The sequence below is a fragment of the Atractosteus spatula genome, chromosome 26 (genome assembly GCF_055471065.1).
Source record: "Atractosteus spatula isolate fAtrSpa1 chromosome 26, fAtrSpa1.hap1, whole genome shotgun sequence".
In the NCBI taxonomy this organism is placed as follows: domain Eukaryota; kingdom Metazoa; phylum Chordata; class Actinopteri; order Semionotiformes; family Lepisosteidae; genus Atractosteus; species Atractosteus spatula.
In genome coordinates this window covers 4,880,158-4,899,124 of record NC_142731.1, presented here as the reverse complement: position 1 = coordinate 4,899,124, position 18,967 = coordinate 4,880,158, and the positions used below count along the sequence as shown (strand labels likewise).

At 43.4% G+C, this 18,967-nt stretch overlaps 1 protein-coding gene across 4 annotated transcripts in view; it reads right to left on the bottom strand.

The window, feature by feature from the left end:
* Positions 1–9,476, bottom strand: part of plekhh3 (pleckstrin homology, MyTH4 and FERM domain containing H3) — a 46,249-nt gene extending 36,773 nt beyond the window's left edge. For all 4 annotated transcript variants that reach the window (XM_088906536.1, XM_088906538.1, XM_088906537.1 and 1 more), the window contains exon 1: positions 8,808–9,476. In XM_088906536.1, coding sequence (XP_088762662.1) covers positions 8,808–8,942 — 135 coding nt within the window. In that variant the 5' untranslated portion in view covers positions 8,943–9,476. The remainder of the gene's footprint in view (positions 1–8,807) is intronic.
* Between the last annotated feature and the right edge of the window lie 9,491 nt (positions 9,477–18,967).

Here is an 18,967-nt window from a genome sequence, read left to right as displayed (position 1 = left end):
GCTCATCTTCCCATGGCCCAGCTTATCCAGAAAAAAAGGAACTTCCAAGCTAGCAACATATTTTTTTTTTAAGTTTGCTGTAAGGTTATTCCTGAACCTGGGGCAACTCTTCTGATGTCTCACCACTTAATACAAAAAGACATTCTGAGCTGGTCATCAACAGCAATGAAACAGAAGGCCAGGTTGCACCATCTCCTTTAAAAAGGATTTTCGAAATCCCTCTCAGGAGTTCCCAAATGACATCGGAACTAGGTCCATCAAAATCAGCTTTTTTTCCCAAAAAGAAAAGTTTCTCTCTCACAGTTTCTATCCACTATCCATGTTCTAACTGCTTCATCCAATTCAGGGTCACAGGGGAGTTAGAGGCAGTGGAAGCGGGGTACACCCTGGACGGGACACCAGTCCATCACAGGGCAGGATACACCCTGGACGGGACACCAGTCCATCACAGGGCAGACACAGACACACATACAGGGTCAATTTTCAGTTTAACAAACTGTACAAACTCTACTTAGATAGCATCCCGGGTCCAGAATTGAACCCAGGCCCCCTGAGATTACATGCTGACCGCTGACGGGTCTATAAACTGCATCTTTGACAAGTGGAAACAGTTACCTGAAAAAAAAGCTTAACCCAAGTGAAATGTTTCCTGCTCTTTGAAAACACTTTCGTTTGGAGTCCGAAGCAAAGTATCTTCTTGTACAACCGGCTTTTGCATTCCTTAATAATGGCAATACAATTTCACCTAATACAGTACACCTACAGGTATCTGCACACATTCTTGTCTAGATACTACAAACTACTACACACTGTACTAATAAATATTAAAAAGCTCTTTAAAGTTTAAGTTTAAAGTGGTACTGTATGCTTTTCGGGAGAGGACAGGGGACAGAATGTTCTTGGTTTTGCTGCAGTTAAGGATTTTGTGATACCTGAGGGCCACATCTGGTTGTTGACTCACTGAACTATTTGGAGGTTCAAGGCTTGTTACTGATCATTTCAATTTCATTTCCTTTCTGTCAGCCCTCTATGACTCTGATGTCATACAACCTTGTGTTAACGACAGCCAGGAATCCGAATTTGAAGCTGTTTAAAGTGCAGCTGGGACTAATCTGAGATCACAGTGTTTTGGCCTCTTGAAACATTTTTCCCTCGTGTGGTTCCAGACGTTTTTAAATATTTCATGCACTTCTTTCACTCTGCGCTAGTTTTAGCTCTATGCCTTATTTTAAATATTGAACAGTTGCGTCGGGAATGAATATAACTATATTTTTAGGTACATACCAAATGAGGCAAGCAAGTCTTTTGAGCGCATTGTATTTAGGTGAGTGTTAAGACTCAGTGCTGTACTCTTACCTTTTGGATATGTGGAATTGCCAATTATCTTTTGTTGTATACCCACCTATCTAAGTTTTGAAACATGAACCAGAAGACATGAGTTGAAACTAAGTAAAAGTTCATTTAAAATTGAGAATGGGAAGCAATTCTTTTCCCAAACGGTTGTGGGAGTATGGCGCAAGCTACCCAGATCCGTTGTTGAAGCTGGAACAGTACATCAGTGTCTTTCTGGAACAGCTGGAAGAGATCCTCAGGTCAACGAGCCACTAACTACCAAATGGGCTGAATGCCTTCTCTCGCTTGGAACTTACTGAATGTTCTGACGTTGAAAGTGCCAATTGTTTCAAGACTCAGTTGTCTGGAAACAACCCCCACGCCCACTCAGGAGAGAATGTGACAGGCCGGCATGAAGACACCCACCTGAAGAGCCACTTGTGTTTCAGCCTACTGGAAACTCCACTGGGGTGCTGGTGCTCATTGACAGAGCACCATGCCTCTCAATGGCACCACTGTGAGCCTACAGCTGCCTGGAAAGTCACAGGAGTCACTCTCGCTCCGAGATCCTAGAGTGCAACTACACGTAACCCCACTCCCACTACTCATCAACTACCGGCCAACGAATCCCAACCCCAACCCACTTTGTGCACCAGTGCACAGGATCCTGATCACGCCTGGCTAGCAGACATACAGCACAACCTGAACCGCACAAGCCAGAGCCACTCAGGAGCCCCAGTCTGAACCTGTGGGAAGCAGACGCCTGTTTTGGCCACGAGCAGTGCTGCTGATTATGGGAAATCTCCCTGGCAACTTACCAAAAACTTTTAAAACTTATATTGCCCCCTGGAAAGAGAGGCTGCAAATCTACAGCAAGTTCTTAAATTAGTCCAAATGCTGAGAAGTTCTCTTACTGGCTGAGGCTAGACAGACAAAGTAGTAGTAATAATACTAACCTTTATTTATATCTCATGGTGCATCATCTCAAGACGCTGTACAATAAAACAATGAGTAGCTGTGTAAAACACACTCTATCACTTTTACAGCATCACCCTGAAGGCAGCTTTCCTTAGCCCTTCTGTTATCAGTAGGTGTGTTGTGCTTGATTTCAGATGCATGTTAGTAATTAAAGTAACACCTTGACTTCTACGAGTTAAGATGTATCTTGTTGGTTTGTCAGTACCATCCTGATTGCTTGTTACTTCCTGTGGGTTTTACAGAACACTTCTGGACTGAATGCAAGCATTCTTGTCAAAATAAATTGCATTTTTTGTTTAGTGTTTCTTTTCCCTGTTTTTATTTTGTTGTGATAAGTATTGTACTATATATTTTTTTCCATTTGGAATAGGGAAAAAACAGCAAAATATACATTGAATTGGAAAAAACTGAGTTTCTGACACAGCCATTAGCCGAGCGATAGAAATCTTTGGCCCATTTTTAAAACTTCTATTTTAAATGATCTGGTAAGCAAAATATCATTGTTGAGAAGAATTTTTCCAAAGTATTTTACTGTCTCAGGCTGAACATCTGCTCATAAAACGCAGGTTTTAATCTCGCTCAGTAAATGCTATGGCCCAGAATAAACATTTTTAAAATCCAAAGCAGCGTTGCGCTCACAAGAGCAAAACAGCAATTTCCCATCCCGACGAGGACATTCCAGAAGGAATTCAGGCCCCTGAGATGTTACTTTCAATGCTCCGCTAGGAGAACTACTGCTGTCAACTGGAACAAAGTTCTCACCATTTGAGGTGGAGTCAAGTCATCACTGAGTGTTGTTTCCCAACATTTCTAGTCAAGTGCATTTCTGCTTAATACACAAAGAACAGGACAACCTTCCAGGACTACTGTGTTAACCTTGGGGACAGCTATTAGCTGTTATGTGGAAAAAACAAGCAGACTTTCTGGATGCTCTTAAGAAAACTTGAGAATGGGCGAGTAGTGGGAGGTCATGCACATTAGTGCCAGTGGTCAGGTTTGTTCTTTTTTGCAAATTTGCAAGTTTTACAGCCACCCAGTTTTGAATTGGCATATTGCCTTGGCTCACAGAACATGTGTGAGGATGGGCAGACAAGCTCCTTCGACCTGCCCACATATCAGATCTCTCCATCTTTTAACATGCCCCCAGCTCCTCGTCACCTCACTCACTGCTAGCCTGCAGACCCCCATCAAATCACAGCTTCATGGAAACAGCCTTTACTCACCGATAACTGAAACGGCTAAGGAGGAAAAAAGAACTCAGCTCACAATATTGTAAAAGAATACGTTGCTACAAACACATATCATCGGTCAGCAAACTCTCTTGTGAGGATCACAGGTTAGGCCTCCTGTGCAGTTGGTACAGGAGTACCTATTCGATGGGTATTTGGATTCACTAGGCATCTTTGAATTGTTCTAAATGACAGCCGTTGCTACAGAAAACTGTGCAGATCACACAGCAGTAACCTTCTGCGAAACTAGAAGAAAACAAGCTATTGCATTGTTCTGTTAAACATCCGTGAAGTATTCTCAATGTCCCTTTGTTCCACAGTACAGTTTAATACATTGCCAGTGAAAAAGTGTTCTGTCTTTTCTGTAGTGGGGAGGGGGAACTCTGGGTTAATTCAAAGCCTTTTCAGATTCCAACTTAAAAAAAAATCTCTGTTGCAATCCCATCTTCACCCAAGCTAAAACACCCTGAAATCTTTCATGACACAAAAGCAGGATTGGCAGAAAACTGTTGATTGACGCTTAACTCCATTAAAACACAATTACATCAACTGGAAAAGATCTACTGTTCAATCCATATCCATTGATCGCCTTCCAATAATAGATCTAAAAAAATCGATAATCTAATAGCGCCTTACAGGAAAAAACACAGTGACTCAAAGCGGATTTAATTAACAATTAACTCAGGAAGGGAATGTAGACTGAACGCAGTCTCAAAATACTTTTGCAATCTGTAGTTTTTTGTGAATGGGCCAGATTCTTAAAGAAGCAAAGTTTTCTCTCTGCAGCTCCATGAATAACTCATTGCGTAGGATGGTTTTGGGACAGACTGTGCATATAAGGCCTGTCAGAGAAAAGTATCCCTGTTATGCTTGTGAATGTGAAGGATCAGCCTCACTTTGAGTCACTGATGTCACTCTCCAAAAAAACACAAGAATTCTGTATAAAACGACTTTGATTGGAGCAAACTTGGAAAATGCTTGTGGAAACAATTGGAATGTGTAGGCAAAGAGGTAGGAAATGTCATAATGGTTGGTTCTTTTTACTTCTGCTCTTCTCAAATTCCACCTCCAGAAAATAAAATAGCTTTTAGTGTTACTTTATTTTTCTCTCTTAACCTGGCAACTGACAGAAAACAAAAGAGCGTGCCTCTGGAAATACAGCGATGCCTGTCCCCCAGGAGAATTGCGGTAGTGTGAAGTGTGAATCACCGAGAGTTGGGAATGTCTTGATATATCCATTCTGCGTCTCACTTCCGGCCCCGTCTCCTGGGAAAATGAGTAACCCCAAGGAAAAGCAGGAGAAGAGCCAGTTATGACTCGAAAAAACACACGCAAGGGCCAAAAACTGCGGCAGAAATTAAACTGAATGTAAATATAATGGCAACAACGTTGTGTTGGGTGGATATAATTAATTTCATATGATTCATAATGCGTCCTTCTCCAGCTCCGATTTTGATTTCAAACAAGAGCAAGTCTTAATCCAGCCTGGAGCATGTGAAAAACAAGCCAAATTAAACTGAGGGAAAGATACGACCAACATTTATTCAGATCTGATCCGAGAGCAGCTGTTGCATGAGAGAATCCATCCATTCATTTTCTAACCACTTGTTCTGATTCAGGGAGCTGGAGCCTATCCCAGCAAGCAATGGGCTCAAGACCGGGTACAGACTGGACAGGATGCCAGTCCGTCGCAGGGTAGACACAGACACACACTCACAGCCAGGGACTACTTTCCCAGAAGCTAATCAACCTCCCAGTATGCCTCTGGACTGAGGGAGGAAGACAAAGCACCAAGAGGTTTGTATGCAAACGCGGGGAGAACTTACAAACTCCACACAGATAGCACCCCAGGTCTGGAATCGCACCAAGAGCCCCAGCACTAGAAGGCAGCAATACAAACCACTGCATTATATATATATACACAGTATAAAATCACAGAGAATGGGATTGCACATCTCTATAGAAACAATTCAATACAAACTCCTGGAATGAGAATCAAATAACTTGGCCGGACAGCTGGAAATAGAAAGGTGGCAGATCTCTCTGGCAGCGCTGGCACACAGCTCCATGGCACATTACCAGCTCCCTGATGTTTGCCAACCGTGCAGAAGCAATATACTGTAGCAGGACTCGAGCGGGCTTTGAAACTCTCTGCACTTTTCTCTTTGCTTTCTCATCAGCTGCAGGTTAGATGTCTTCTGCATCACTGGTTACCAGCCCTGGTCCTGAGGGACTAATGCATTTTCTGGTTTCTGCTCCAGCACAGAGGCCTTAATCACCTGATTGATTTCACTTTTCTACAGGTTATTACGTTTGCTGTCAGCTCTCAAAAGCAAGGGGGTTTGTAATGTGTCCCCACTCAGAGTCCCAGATTTAGGTTCTTTGCCCGAAGTGGAACTGAAATGCAATTGCAGGAGGAAATTATGTGTTGAGTCCGTGTGATTCCCACCTGTTTCTGTACATCATTACACGAATAACTATGAAGAAACGTTTAGTCAGAAAATAATGGTTACTTTAGCAAGTAACACAGACCTGCTAAAAGACTTGTTTGCTGTTCGAAACAGTTCCCTTGAGGCGGGATACCTGGGAAACTCGAGACTGAATGCATAAACAAGTAAACAAAAGGTCTCAACAGTTCAATTAACGTCATCAATGAGTACTAGAGATTTGAGCTCATCTGTAGCAAAAAAATAGTAGACTCATTGGTCCTCCAGGACTGTGGTGGGAAACCACTGTCTTAAATGAACTTGATCAACAATCTAGGAACTAGCAATCAGTGATTAGGAACTGACTGCATGCAAATCAACTTCATTTGTACCTATTTATACATCTAGATATTAGTGGAACAATTTAGGGGAGGTTCCTCACTCATGGATACGACATCAGTGTTTCAACTAGGGATTTGAACCCACAACCTTCCATTTATGAGTCCAGAATCCTGACCGCTGCTCCAGCAGGTCTGAATCCTGCCAGTTCATCGCTTGTATCAGATATTTTTGGGTAGGAGGTATACTGGCTTTTCAACTTTTACAGAAAAATATCTCCAAGGCTCCTGGTCACCTTTGGCTTTGTATAGTACATTAATGCCACTGATTATAAACATTCACCCAGCTCACTCTGCTTGTGAAAGGCATAGGGTGTGTCCTATCTTCCCCAATGGTATTGCCCATTTTACAAATATGACCCTATTTAGCAGGTTTTTATGGCAAGTAAAACCGAATCAAACTCCCAGTAGCTCGGGAAAGGGTTCACTACCACAGTCAGAGATTTACAATGTTGTCATCACTGCAGGGAGTCAGCAGTGAGTGCAGTGAACTCAGGGCAAAAAGCTAAGGGCGGTTTCACGAAGTACCGAACACTATCATATTACCACCCAACCAGTCACGCTGACCGGTTTTAATTACAGGCTAAAGGATTGCCTGTCTGACACCATCGCAGTTGCTCCTTCCCTAAGAGTCTAGGGTGGCATATCAGTGCCGAGACATGAAAGGAGACAGTCCCCACTGATCGCTGCCTGCCTGAGAATCGTACTCACCCAGCCGTGTGACACCCAGAATTACTGGCTATTCTTCAAAAGGCAACCCTTGCCGTGACAATATTCTAAAATGCACAAGCTTTAGAAAAAACGCCCTCTTGTTTTGTTTGGCAATATGACCAGATTTGCAGATCAAGCTTATGCTGCGATCTACGAATGCTCAACGTTGGGCTCTCTTCCAACACATGCCGCTCTCATGACACATATAACACATCAACTCCTCTTCCACAGAGAAGACACTGGTGCTGACCGGAGTATCACTCGTTTTTCCACTAAAATCTCTGAATATTTTGCCCTACGACAGACTGAAAAGTCTGCTTACTGGGAGGCATTCGTACAACGGGGAATCGTCTGTTACCTGATGAATTTTTGCTAGGAAGATTTTTTGGAAACACTGAATGAGCATTCTTTAAAAAAAAACTAGGGCTTAAATTAAAAGGTGAACATTCTGTTCCAAGAGAGTGGAGCGAGGTTAAGCAGGCAAAATAAAAAAAAAATCTTACAATAAGGGAGAAATGATCACATTCAAACCATTGTGCATTGCTATATTTCACACTGAAGGTGAGAGGAGTAAAATATGCTGTGATTTGACTACAGTTCTGTACTGATCAATGTACTGATTGACTGTGTGTACTGATCAATGAGAGTCCATGGTGTTGCGTTAGAGACTACAGTATCTTTTGCAGAAGCAGATGTAAAGTCTTTGCTGTGAACTGTGAACCACTCTAACCATTTGACCCCAAATGCACTCCTTATCTGGAAACATCCCTGAACTAACACTATCGTGCTCTGAACTTCTACTCTTTGATCACTAAGACTAGTAAAGTAAACAGCATTTCAGATAGCCTACACCTTCAGCCACACAAAAATTAAGGAGTGGGGATGCTGTCTAGAATGTGCGGGTTTCTCAGAGCCTCTTCCAGAATTCATTGATAACACTCAGGTTTCATCATGTATATTACACAACTATGAAGTATTCCATTCAAACCAGGTATCCAAAATACCGCAGGCAGTGTGCTCAAAACTACTGTAGTTATGTGAATAATGCTCAAGGTTCCAGTGCATCATAAAAGAAAGACAAAAGGAACAGATTCGGGGAAACAGTCAAAGACAAAAACCGTGCACGACATATACATACCAGCTGTTTCTTTAAATATGGGTAAATGGAAACAAGGGTATTGGACAATGGGTATTGGAAACAAGTATTTTTAACTTTGTTACTATCTGTCCGTGTATATACACTAACGGGGAACATCTGTGCACTGTATCTATATTCTGTATGATCCTCCGGCGGCTCTATTCAATAATTAAAAGCCAACTTGTGTATCAAAAATCTGCTAATTAGTCGTGTATGTATGCAGTATGCACTTGCGTGTGTTCCCGGGTTTGCATGGATAAGTTACTATGCAAACTCGCTGGTTCACAGCTTGGAACACAGCAACGCGGGTGTCGCAATAGTTTCTGTGAATCATGTTGGAAGCACTCAGATGGGAGAAGCGTTAAATGGATAAACCAGATCACAGCTTGTAGAGGTGATATTCATTTGCTGCCCTTGGGGGTTCGGGCTTGACTGGATAGTAGTTCTCTCAAATAATAACAGCATCTTCCTCAAATATGGCAAGCTGGATGCGTGCGCCGTCTGATCCCGTCTTGGAAGGGAGGTGAGGATCTTCAGCTAAATGAGCCTGGAAAAGACACCGACCCGTAGACTGGAAGCAAAATGAAACACTTACCCGCCCGTTGCACGTCGGTTCATCCTTTGTGCGCAACTCAAAGGACTCCTCATCCTCTTTCTCGCCATAGTCCCGTCCCAATAACTTGAACCCCTGCCGACAGCACAAAAACCAGCCGACTCCTTGCAAAGGCATTCAAAAAGGGGTACCTCGGTTACTTCCACCAGTCCTATCGGGCAGATAGCATCCACTGTCGCTCCTTGTGTGAGAGTCCAGACACACCGGGAGAGACCGACGTCTTACATGTGAACCTGAATTCCACGGAAGCCCGATAATCGTACCATTCGCTTCCCCCAACGTCTCCTTATAAAACCCCCTGTGCAGAAGGAGATGAAACGACGAAGGTGGACCGGGACAGCGGATTTCACGCCTTTTAAACTGTGACGCTATCACGCACAGAGTCGGTGAAAATGTATTATTTCTGCAGTTTCCTTTGGCAGCCGGCTCCTTCTTCGCCTGTCACAAATTTTCCCGAACACCTTGCCCGCGCAGTAAAGCGCAAACGAAATTAAATCCGTGCCTGCGATAAGGTCCTGTTCCCTACTTCCTGGTGCCGAAAATAAGAGCGAGAGAAGCGAGCGGCACTCCACCTTCAGACCACTGCACGCTGCCTGTAGGTGTGCGGTAGCTTGAGAGCGAACCAAGTCAGGGGGCAAAGGCGCACTGCCTGAACACGGGCTCCACCGCGCCGAGAGAGTACGCGCACGCTGGGAGGTACCGCCGGGCTGCCGGAGCCCAATGGCAGCTCACCGCCTGCCGGGGAGTGCACGCCCCGCATCGACCCCACCTCTGTCCCACAGAATGTTGCATCACATGCCCCCTGGCACACTGTCAAACTGCGGTGGAGGAGGGAAGGAGAGCGAGCCAGACGAAAGCACGACAGGCAAGTTCGCACTCCAGAGCTTGTTTCTTAACCCTGCGTTGTACTCGCTGCAGGAAGACAACAACAACAACAACACACACACTCACTCTTCTTAGAGCTTTTAAAGCGACCCACACGTTGTGATAAAGGCTGTCGCCACGCCGTCTTAAGGTCGTGTGAGTTGCTATTCTGACAATCTCCCAAACGGGGGATCCAGCAAGGAACATCTCTGGCAAAACTCTGGCCCGGGAGAGCAGTGCCTTCTTCTCGCTACACCTGAAGCAGCGCTGGTTCGCCCTTGACATGCCCGTTAACATGATCACAACCAGCCCTTTCCTCTCCGTGCAAAGCATGATGTAGAAACAGATGTAAACATACAGCTATAATATAAAAAGAGGATAAAGTCCCAGACCAAAACACCATCATCTTGCCTTTTCTTTTTTTTTGCCAAACACCAAAACATTGTTTTATGCAGCATTCCCTTCTGCACTCTTGGGCTGAGTTTACAAATATATTTTCATATAAGGTCTAAGAACTATTCGTGCCCAGTTGTTATATTATGATCTTTGTATAAGAATACGCGGTTTACTAGTTACTGTATGCAGTGGTGGGGAAGGTTATTGTTACAGTGGCACTGTTCCAGTGTCGTGACGTGAAGGGAGTTATAGAGATATACAGTATGAAGCTGCACAGTTAGTGTAACGTCATACTTCACATCTTAAAAGCAGTTTCCCCTAAACACCCACACAGATAACTAGTAACTGGACTGGATTATGTTTTTTTTTTAATTAACTCTCCCTCAACATTGAATGTATTTCCAGGTTAATTATACGGTTACTAGACTATTTCGGTTTAGATAGTAGAAAAAAAAATCATTATCTATAAATACCACTGCGATGCCTACACATTTTTAAAAATGCACAAGCAAGTACAGAGCTTACGTACGTGGAATCTGTAACACAACGTGTCAACAAAGCCCCTGGTAGGAACATAGTCAAATCCATCAGCTCAAAGCGCTAGAAATCTTTGCATGCTACGGTTAGCGCGAAGAAACGAACCCCAGGCAGACCCCAGGGATCTCGGAGGGGTGCAGAAACCATGGAACTAAGGGCCGCAGTGAACGCTAAACTCGGAGCGCGCAGAATAAAGGTTAAACCCCGATTGTGAGGTTCTGCCGGTCATGGTTTGCATGGTTTTCACGTGAAATAAGAGCTGCACAGGATGTGGCTGACATGTGGGGTTTTCAAGGAAAGTTTAGGAAGGTGGACTGCAGCCCCAACTCATAATCGTTTAGGAAACAGTCATTTCCTACATAAATAAAAAAAAAACGATAAATACTAGACGTATGGCTTTTCTCTTTCGCATTCATCTTTTTCAGCCTTCCTCTCCGCCCCCCTCTGTCCCGCTCCCCCTTAATTAACTCTTCACCTACAGGATCCTTGTTCTACCGCCAGGGGGCTGGCCTCCAGCCGAGAGGGGCGCGATAAACCTCACAATGACAGCGCTCAGTCCACCTTTTCAAATGCTGTTCGTTTCATTCTTGGGTGTTGTTATTCCTCGTGAATTGGGAGTAAAGTGCAGGGCTTGCCTTGCCTCTCACTGTTGCCACCCAAGTGAGGAGAATTCCTTCGGCTGTGTGTGCGGGACTGTCACAGTGATGTACCAGTCAGGCTCGGTGACGTTCCTGCTTATCTGCTCTCCTGTCCAGGCACGTCTGCTCTGCTGCATCGCTCTTCTTTCTTCAGATGAGAAAAGTGTCAAAGGCGTCAGCACCAATTGCTGTGTCTCTGCGTGTGGCGACAGAAAATAAATCAGACTAGCGATCTGTGGAGACTGTTTGTCTTGCCTTTAAACAAAGGACAACCGAAAGCACAAAATTCAATTCAAGTTACAGGGACTTGATCTCAACACTAAGCTAAAACCTTAGAATAGTGGTTGCAAATGCAGTTTGTGAATATTAAAGTATTAATGCATTGCTTTAAACCAGTCTACTACGGGACACACTTAAATGCATTCATACAAGGGGGAGTGGTCATTATTTTAGACATCCTGGTTAATCTAGACTGCACTTCAAAAGCGGATCACCCAGCAGAAACACACATGTCCACGGGTGGAACATGCAAACTCCCCACGGAAGTCACTCCAGGCCAGAGGGAAACTGTCTAGTTGCAATGTCACTGCCACACCGTCCTATACGTTTTTATAAGAGTAATAAAAATACAGTTAATCTAACTGATACTAACTTCGAAATAAATATACGGTTGAGGCTGACTGTCGGATCCTTTTCAGAAAGGGACCGAATTCTTAGAATATTAAGACACTAGCAATGAAACAAGCAAGATGGGTTGAATGGCCTCTTTGTCCGTACCCGTGGTTATGTTCTTAATATAAAGGCTGCATTATTTCTTCACATAGTTCCGATTCTGTTTCCCTTTCTAAATATTCATAAAAGCCTGTCATTTTTTCAACTTTTAGCCCCCAATTCATGAAATACCTATGGCTGTGGAACTTGACTCACTGGCACAAAGTAGACATTGGGGTGGGAGAGATGTCTTCTGAAAGGCCTTGAGCTTCTTCGTGCTCTGGCAGTGACAAGTGTGTGGCTGGTCCGTGGCTGGGCGTGGCAAGTCACCGAAGTCACACCGCAAGCCCGAACAGGAGAAGAAACCTGATGAGCCAAGAGACAGGTCGGGTCACCCGGCCGATTTGCAACACCTTTCAAGTTCCAGAGGGTTATGTCAGCATGACAGGCTCACACTGGAGGTGCCCTGCAGCAGGGAAGAGCACTGTCTGGAGGACGCTTGCAGGTCTCATAGATAGCTCTGCCAGCTCCCTCGGGGATGGTGCATACTGGACCAGACCCACACAAGCTTGTTAGCACTCACAGTAGCTCTCTGCTGCTTGGGAAGCTGCTGCCAGTTGTGGGACCCCAGTCACTAACAGCTAATGACAGACCACAGAACTGAACCGGCAGCCTCTGGACTAACAGGGACCAGCCTGGTCGGTTTAAAACCAAGCTCAAAAAACAACCTGCTCGTGCCACAGAGGAGTTCTCCTTCTTTAAGTGTTCGGCCTACAGGAAGAATTGCCCTTTGAAGCAATGAATCAGACGGCTTCAATTTTCCCCTTCGGGACTCGTTCTTTTGTTTTGATGGGCAGCATCTCAAAGGCTCCTCTGAATGAGTTCTTTTACAGCCGGGAACAGTATGAGCACAGTAGAAGAGGAGTAGTGGGGGAAATGCAGGAGGAAAGTCTGCTGAGCTGGTCAGCTGTGGATACAGGACTCTCTTCAGAGCTGCTTTAAATTTCAAGCATGTGCATTATGTTTACGAACACGTGAGCAATAACCCCCCCCTAAAAAAGGTTTCACAATGATAAATGGCCCGTGCCTTGATGTGGCGACTGAGTTGAGAGTGTGTATTTCTGTTACAAAGTGCTTATCATGCCTCGGCTCTAACCCCAATCCCCTCATTTGTAACCCTTTACCGCAAGTCTCCTGCTCTGACAGAGACCTGTCTGTTCTTGCTTTTGTCTCTGAATCTCACCGAGTTGTTTTTTCTCCTCTCAACCAGCTCAGTCTCTTTTTAACCAGGTGAATCACAGAGGAACGGGAATGGTAAGGAGCTGTATTAGACAGACCACTGGGATTGTCTCATACTCCGCAGTTGAGAGCTGGGTTTACTCTACGTTTTGTTTCGGTGGCTCAGCGTATTTAGTTGTTTTTTCCCCTCAGTGTTTTATTAAAGCCAGGCTGTGTTAAACCGAGCTGGGATTTTAGTTACAAAATTGCAGGTTTTGTAATCAAATAATTGCCCATATGTCCCAGAGAGCTCCGCTACTGCTTACAGCGGTGGTCACCTTGCTGTGTGGGTCAAACACAAACAGGACCGGGGGCGGAGGAGTTTGTATACACCAGGAAACAGCTCTGTGTTTTCCATGTCTGTTGGCAATCTTTTTCTTCTGCCGGGAATCGCTGTTTTGTCATGAGAACCAGAATGTCAGTGCAGAATGTGAAACTTTTCCATCTACTGAGATTTTACTTAAGCACTGGAGTTAGATAAAAGTCGTATACCAACCTACAATGCGAGTTGATGACTTAAAATCCACACTATCAGGTTCAAATCCAGGCTATGCCATTTGCTGCAGCAGACAGGGGTCCCCAGAGAGATTGCTAAAACCCACTACACACTGCAGCATGCGATTCATTGACACCGACAGCGAAGGAAACATGAAGCAGTAACATCACACAATATAAAACGTTTGAACATCGCATACCAATTGAAATTGATCAGTCCTTCCTTTAAAAATGTATCTCAAGGCATCATACAAAGGTGACTGAAAAACTGTAATGTGCCGTGTGTGTTGATGTTGAAGTAGGGGAGCTGCGTCAGCATGCGTAGGCTGCAAAGGAACAGGTAAAGGTTTATTCCGTGCTGAAAGGAAAAGAAACATGACGTTTGGGCTGTGGAGCCTTCTTCAGGTGTGTCTAAAGAGAAATGTTGTGTCTCTTTTCTTTTCTTTTCAGCACAGAATAAACCTTTACCTGTTCATGTGTGACAATGAGACTTTTCTCAATCCCCATACCGCTGAGTTCAAGAGTAACTTTTTAAAGTAAAATGTTTAATTTCATAGCCAACATATTCCCTTTACAAAGGAAAAGGGAAAATCGTTTGTAGGGGATTAATTGTATCTGGCCAAGGTGCTGCCCATCATCTCCTGATGATTTTCAAGGGCAATAACAGGTTCTGACTGAAGAGTGAGCCCGCAGGACACTCTTAAATAAAAGAAATCTGGCTCACTGGGCAGGTTGTGGCAGTGAACTGAATTTGATAAATTCCGTGTTAGATACATTTATTAGCATGCCATTTAGCGAAACAAAAGCAAGAATGTTGCTTATTAAACTGAAAGGTATTAAGACATATTAAAGTATCAGGATTCTGGGAGAATTTATAGAGCCACACAATACCAAAATACCATCACGGTTACTCAGAAAGGCTTCAGTCCTAACAAATAGTACCAGTGGACTGCAGTTTTTACTGTTGACACTACAGTCACGCCTGCAAACTCACGTCAGCACTTGTGTTTCCAGGCTTTCAGTGTACCCAAAAGATGTTACGGCCCAGTGTTTGAAATAAAAGATGAGTTTTAACGCCCTGATGAATACTATTTTCTGAAGAACTTAACTCACCAGGCTTATTTCCTGGACGAACACACCCCTTTGCAAGCATGTGTTGTGTTGCATCTCTCTGCACAGGCCGGGACTCGAATGATCAATCCTAGGAGCAGGAATATTATCCTGGAAATGAAGGGAATACTGTGGAATTTGAACGCCCGTCGCTATGTGATAGCTTGTTTCACAATAAACAAATTGATCAAGAAAACAGCAGAATTCAAATTTGAAGTCACAGGCTGACATGAAAATGGATTAATTGGCAACACAGTTGTGCACAGAATTCTGGGACTAGATCTGAGCTCTCCAGGGCCTTTATCAAGTGTGCCTCCAGGAACATTCTTGGCAAAGGACTGAGACTGTACATGCAGTGAAGCCATAGAGTAGCAGGCATTTATATTGTTATTTAACAGACATTCAGAAGGAGATCAAGTTATAGTGTCGCACTTCAGCTCCCCCAGATATAAACACAATGCTGCACACATTGTTTCTAGCTCCCTCCACCCCATCTTCACTCTTGCAGCTGCCTCCCTGGCTCATTCCTCATAAGTGAGAGGGGGTTGTGTCATCACAGTCATTTCCTCAACCAGGCAAGTTAATGCCAAAGTGTTAAGCACAGTATTTCTTTATAGTCCTTGGTTCATTTTGTCATTATTACAATTTGACTGCACTACTGAAATATCTGCTTGCTGTAGGCGGGTTTGTTCTGGGGCTGCTTCGTGTGAGAAGTGTGGCTAGGGTGTGGTTAAGGGATGTGTGAGTAAGGAATCCCAGATGAGGCAGATCGTTGTTCCACGAAATGTCATGGGCTCTGTACAGATCTAATGCTCTTACTCCAAGTAGTGTATTGATGAACCCCTAATGGCAAAATCTGAAATTATATGGACATTTTCAATGCTGATCTGTGCATATACTGTAAATTGTACCATTTTACTAATTAAAATAGTGGCCTGAGCTGGAGATTGTGAGGTCACAGAACTCACATTTACAAATCTGAGCACCCCAAGCGATGACTGAATCATTAGTGATCATTCTTTTACAGTGGGAACTTAAATGCATATTACAATACTGGGTTAAAAAAAACAGATATGTGCAAGAACCATTTCATTGATATTTTTAAAATAGTGCTTCTTAGCTCAAAGCTCTTTTCCCCTCCAAAAGATTCTCGAAACAACCTGACTGAAGGTAACGACCCATTGTAACCAATATCTGTTAAGAGTATTGGAGTGTTTGGAAAATCTGGGCTTTCTGTGCCTCCTGTAACAGATTAAATACCTCAATGAGAAGCAGATGAAGTCTTGTTTGTGCAAAGAACTTCAAAACTTGACTCTGTCACACAGAAAGGTCAGTGCTGCTGGAAGGGTGGAGCGTTTCTGTAATGCTTTACCCCGTAGATGAGTGATGAACACACAATCAGAATTTCCAATGGCAAGAATAACTCACCATTTTTCAATCCAGTGATATTTTGCTTTGCTGTTTTCTTTTATTTCTTTCCAAAACAAACAACCTCTCTACTGGAAATGTCACGCAGGGGTAAGGCTTATTTACTTAACTTTTACCCAACTACTTCTTGGTCTTGCAGCCGAACTGAATGAGCAAATGGTGCTGCCTGTCAAGTCCAATCAGTCATACAGTACAAGAGTAGAAACAAAGAGCTCTTGCCAGACTGTTCACACGTGAGAAGTATCTCACTGCAGGAACACACTGTAAAAAAATCAAATCAAATGCCCTTAGTTGTGCTGTAAATAGGACTTGTTTTCCAATTTCCATGATGTGAGGCACATTTGTACATTTTTAACAAACCATCTAATTTTTCTGCTCATTTGCATTCTGGCTCGCTCTGGTGAGAGTGAGTTGAACATCTCAGGGTGGAGTCTGTGTCGTGTTGGAGACAGCCACAGATCCCCATGCTTCTGCGCGTACAGGACAGGTTCTTACTCCTGAGCACCGAAAAGGAAACAAAGGGATTTCTCTCCATAGTCTAGCCGGGAAAGCCTAGTCATTCCAGTAGTCCATTTACTTCCTTTCCCTCTGTTCCACTAATCACAGTTTGTATAATCAAGTATTACAATCGATTAGAGAGCTGCAACCATGTTACAGAGTGCAGGTATAGAGAGGCTTATTGGAAGCAGGTTTTACACCCTTATAAATACAGAAAGTATAGCATATTTAACATATTATACCCTGGTCTCTTCCAATGACTATTCAGATTCCCAGACTCAAGGGCCAGCCTTTAGGTCTGTTGTTTTCTGTGCAGATCCACTGGGAACTTCCAGATCAAAAAGGTTTTTTTTTTAAAAAAAACTCAAGTTCCGAACATACACAATATGTTGGTACCTGGGGCACTGGCAGATGGGGACAACCTTGGTAACCTTCTTGGTCAGAAGGAGGTAAGAGGACTCCATTCTGAGAGCTGTACTGTTTCCATTGAATCCAATAAGACACGTCTGTGCTGGAGTGCTGGAAAAACGTTTTTACTAGAGGATCTCTGGGCTGTCTTCACTTGCTGAGAGAAGGACAGTGATGGGGGGGGGGCACTTCCTACACAACATAGTAGTGATTTCCTATGTGTCTGCTCTGCGGAGGAGGTCGACAATTCCTGCCTAACCCCCATGTCCGCTCTCTCTCCACAGCTGCCTGATCGCTATGATATTCCCGAACAATAGGCAGGGGACCTAGCTTACAGGAACAGATGTTTTATTTTTAGAGTTCAAGAGACCCACATGAGTTAGGGAGAAGGAGGAAAAAAAACTTTTTTTTTCTATATATGGTCAGGAAGGGCAGTGTTTGAAAGAAGGCATATGGTTATTATTACACTAATAGATTTTCAGAATTTATACCTTAAATAAAGATAAAAGTGCAAATGATTTGTTTGCTGTAACAGGACAGCTTCTTCCAAGATATACAGAGCTGTGCAGAAGTGAACAATTACTGGCTTCTAACTTGCACAACTCTGCTGGAAAAATACAACCTAGTGCACGAATGTTTCAGAAAACCTGATACACTGTGTGTACTTGGAGAGGTTGTGGTATTTGAGGTTTTCTACTGAAATCTGTAAAATGTTCCCTTGCCGATCTTAAAGAGACAGGTTTCTCTCTAGTTTGGTCTGCAGTATTGCTCTTCACCATCACATCATTGCATGCACTGCTGGTTCACAACAATACAGACTGGTGAAGCTGGGTGAAGTATTGTTAATTTGGGGTTAAATATCTTGATGCGATTAATATTAAATTAATTAAATTAATGACATTAATTAAATTAATGTCTATTGTTTGTTTGCACTTTGTCTTGTTTTTTACACTTGTTTTACAATCGAGAGACTTTCTGTAAGTAAGAATTCCATTGTACCAGTACCGGTTACATATGGCAATAAAGTTCAAGTTCAAGTTCAAGTTCAAGTTAATGACACAAGAGGTCTAGGAGTTTGTATGTTCTCCCTGTGTTCATGTGGGTTTCCTAGGGGTGCACCAGCTTCCTCCCACAGTCCAAAGACATCGTGGTAGGTTAATTGGCTTCTGAGAAAACTGACCCTGGTTGAGTGTGTCTGTGTCTCTCTGGCCTGTGACGGACTGGCGTCCTGTCCAGGGCGTATCTTGCCTTGCACCTGTTGTTTGCCAGGTTAGGATCTGGCTTCCACAGTGATCCTGTACTGGATAAAGTGGTTTAGAAAGTAAACTGATGGATGTGACAGATGAGAAGCATCAAACAGTTTATCTGAACAAAATCAGTTTTTCACAGCAAAAAATATATGAACATGTACAACTGGAGTTTTAAATAGAAGTTCAGAAGGAGGTCAAACCCTAGTATCACCCATTTCTGCCTACCTACATATAAAAACCATTATTTTTGCATGTTTCATTTTCAGTACAAGCACTGATAAGGAGACATTTTACATGTATCCGTTTTGCAATTGCTTTTGCAACAGTTAGTACAGGTTTTGAGCATCTCAGTATGTGCTATGCAAACTGGAATACAGTTCTGATATTTGTGCTAACTGTTCTGAAAATGTGAACAAGGTTTCTAGAATTGCATTCAAGCAAATGAGAAAAACTGTTCCTCCATGTAAATGTATAGGGTTCCAGTGAAGCAGAATTTCCTCTTTAAGATCTAGACCAAACTAGAGTTCTT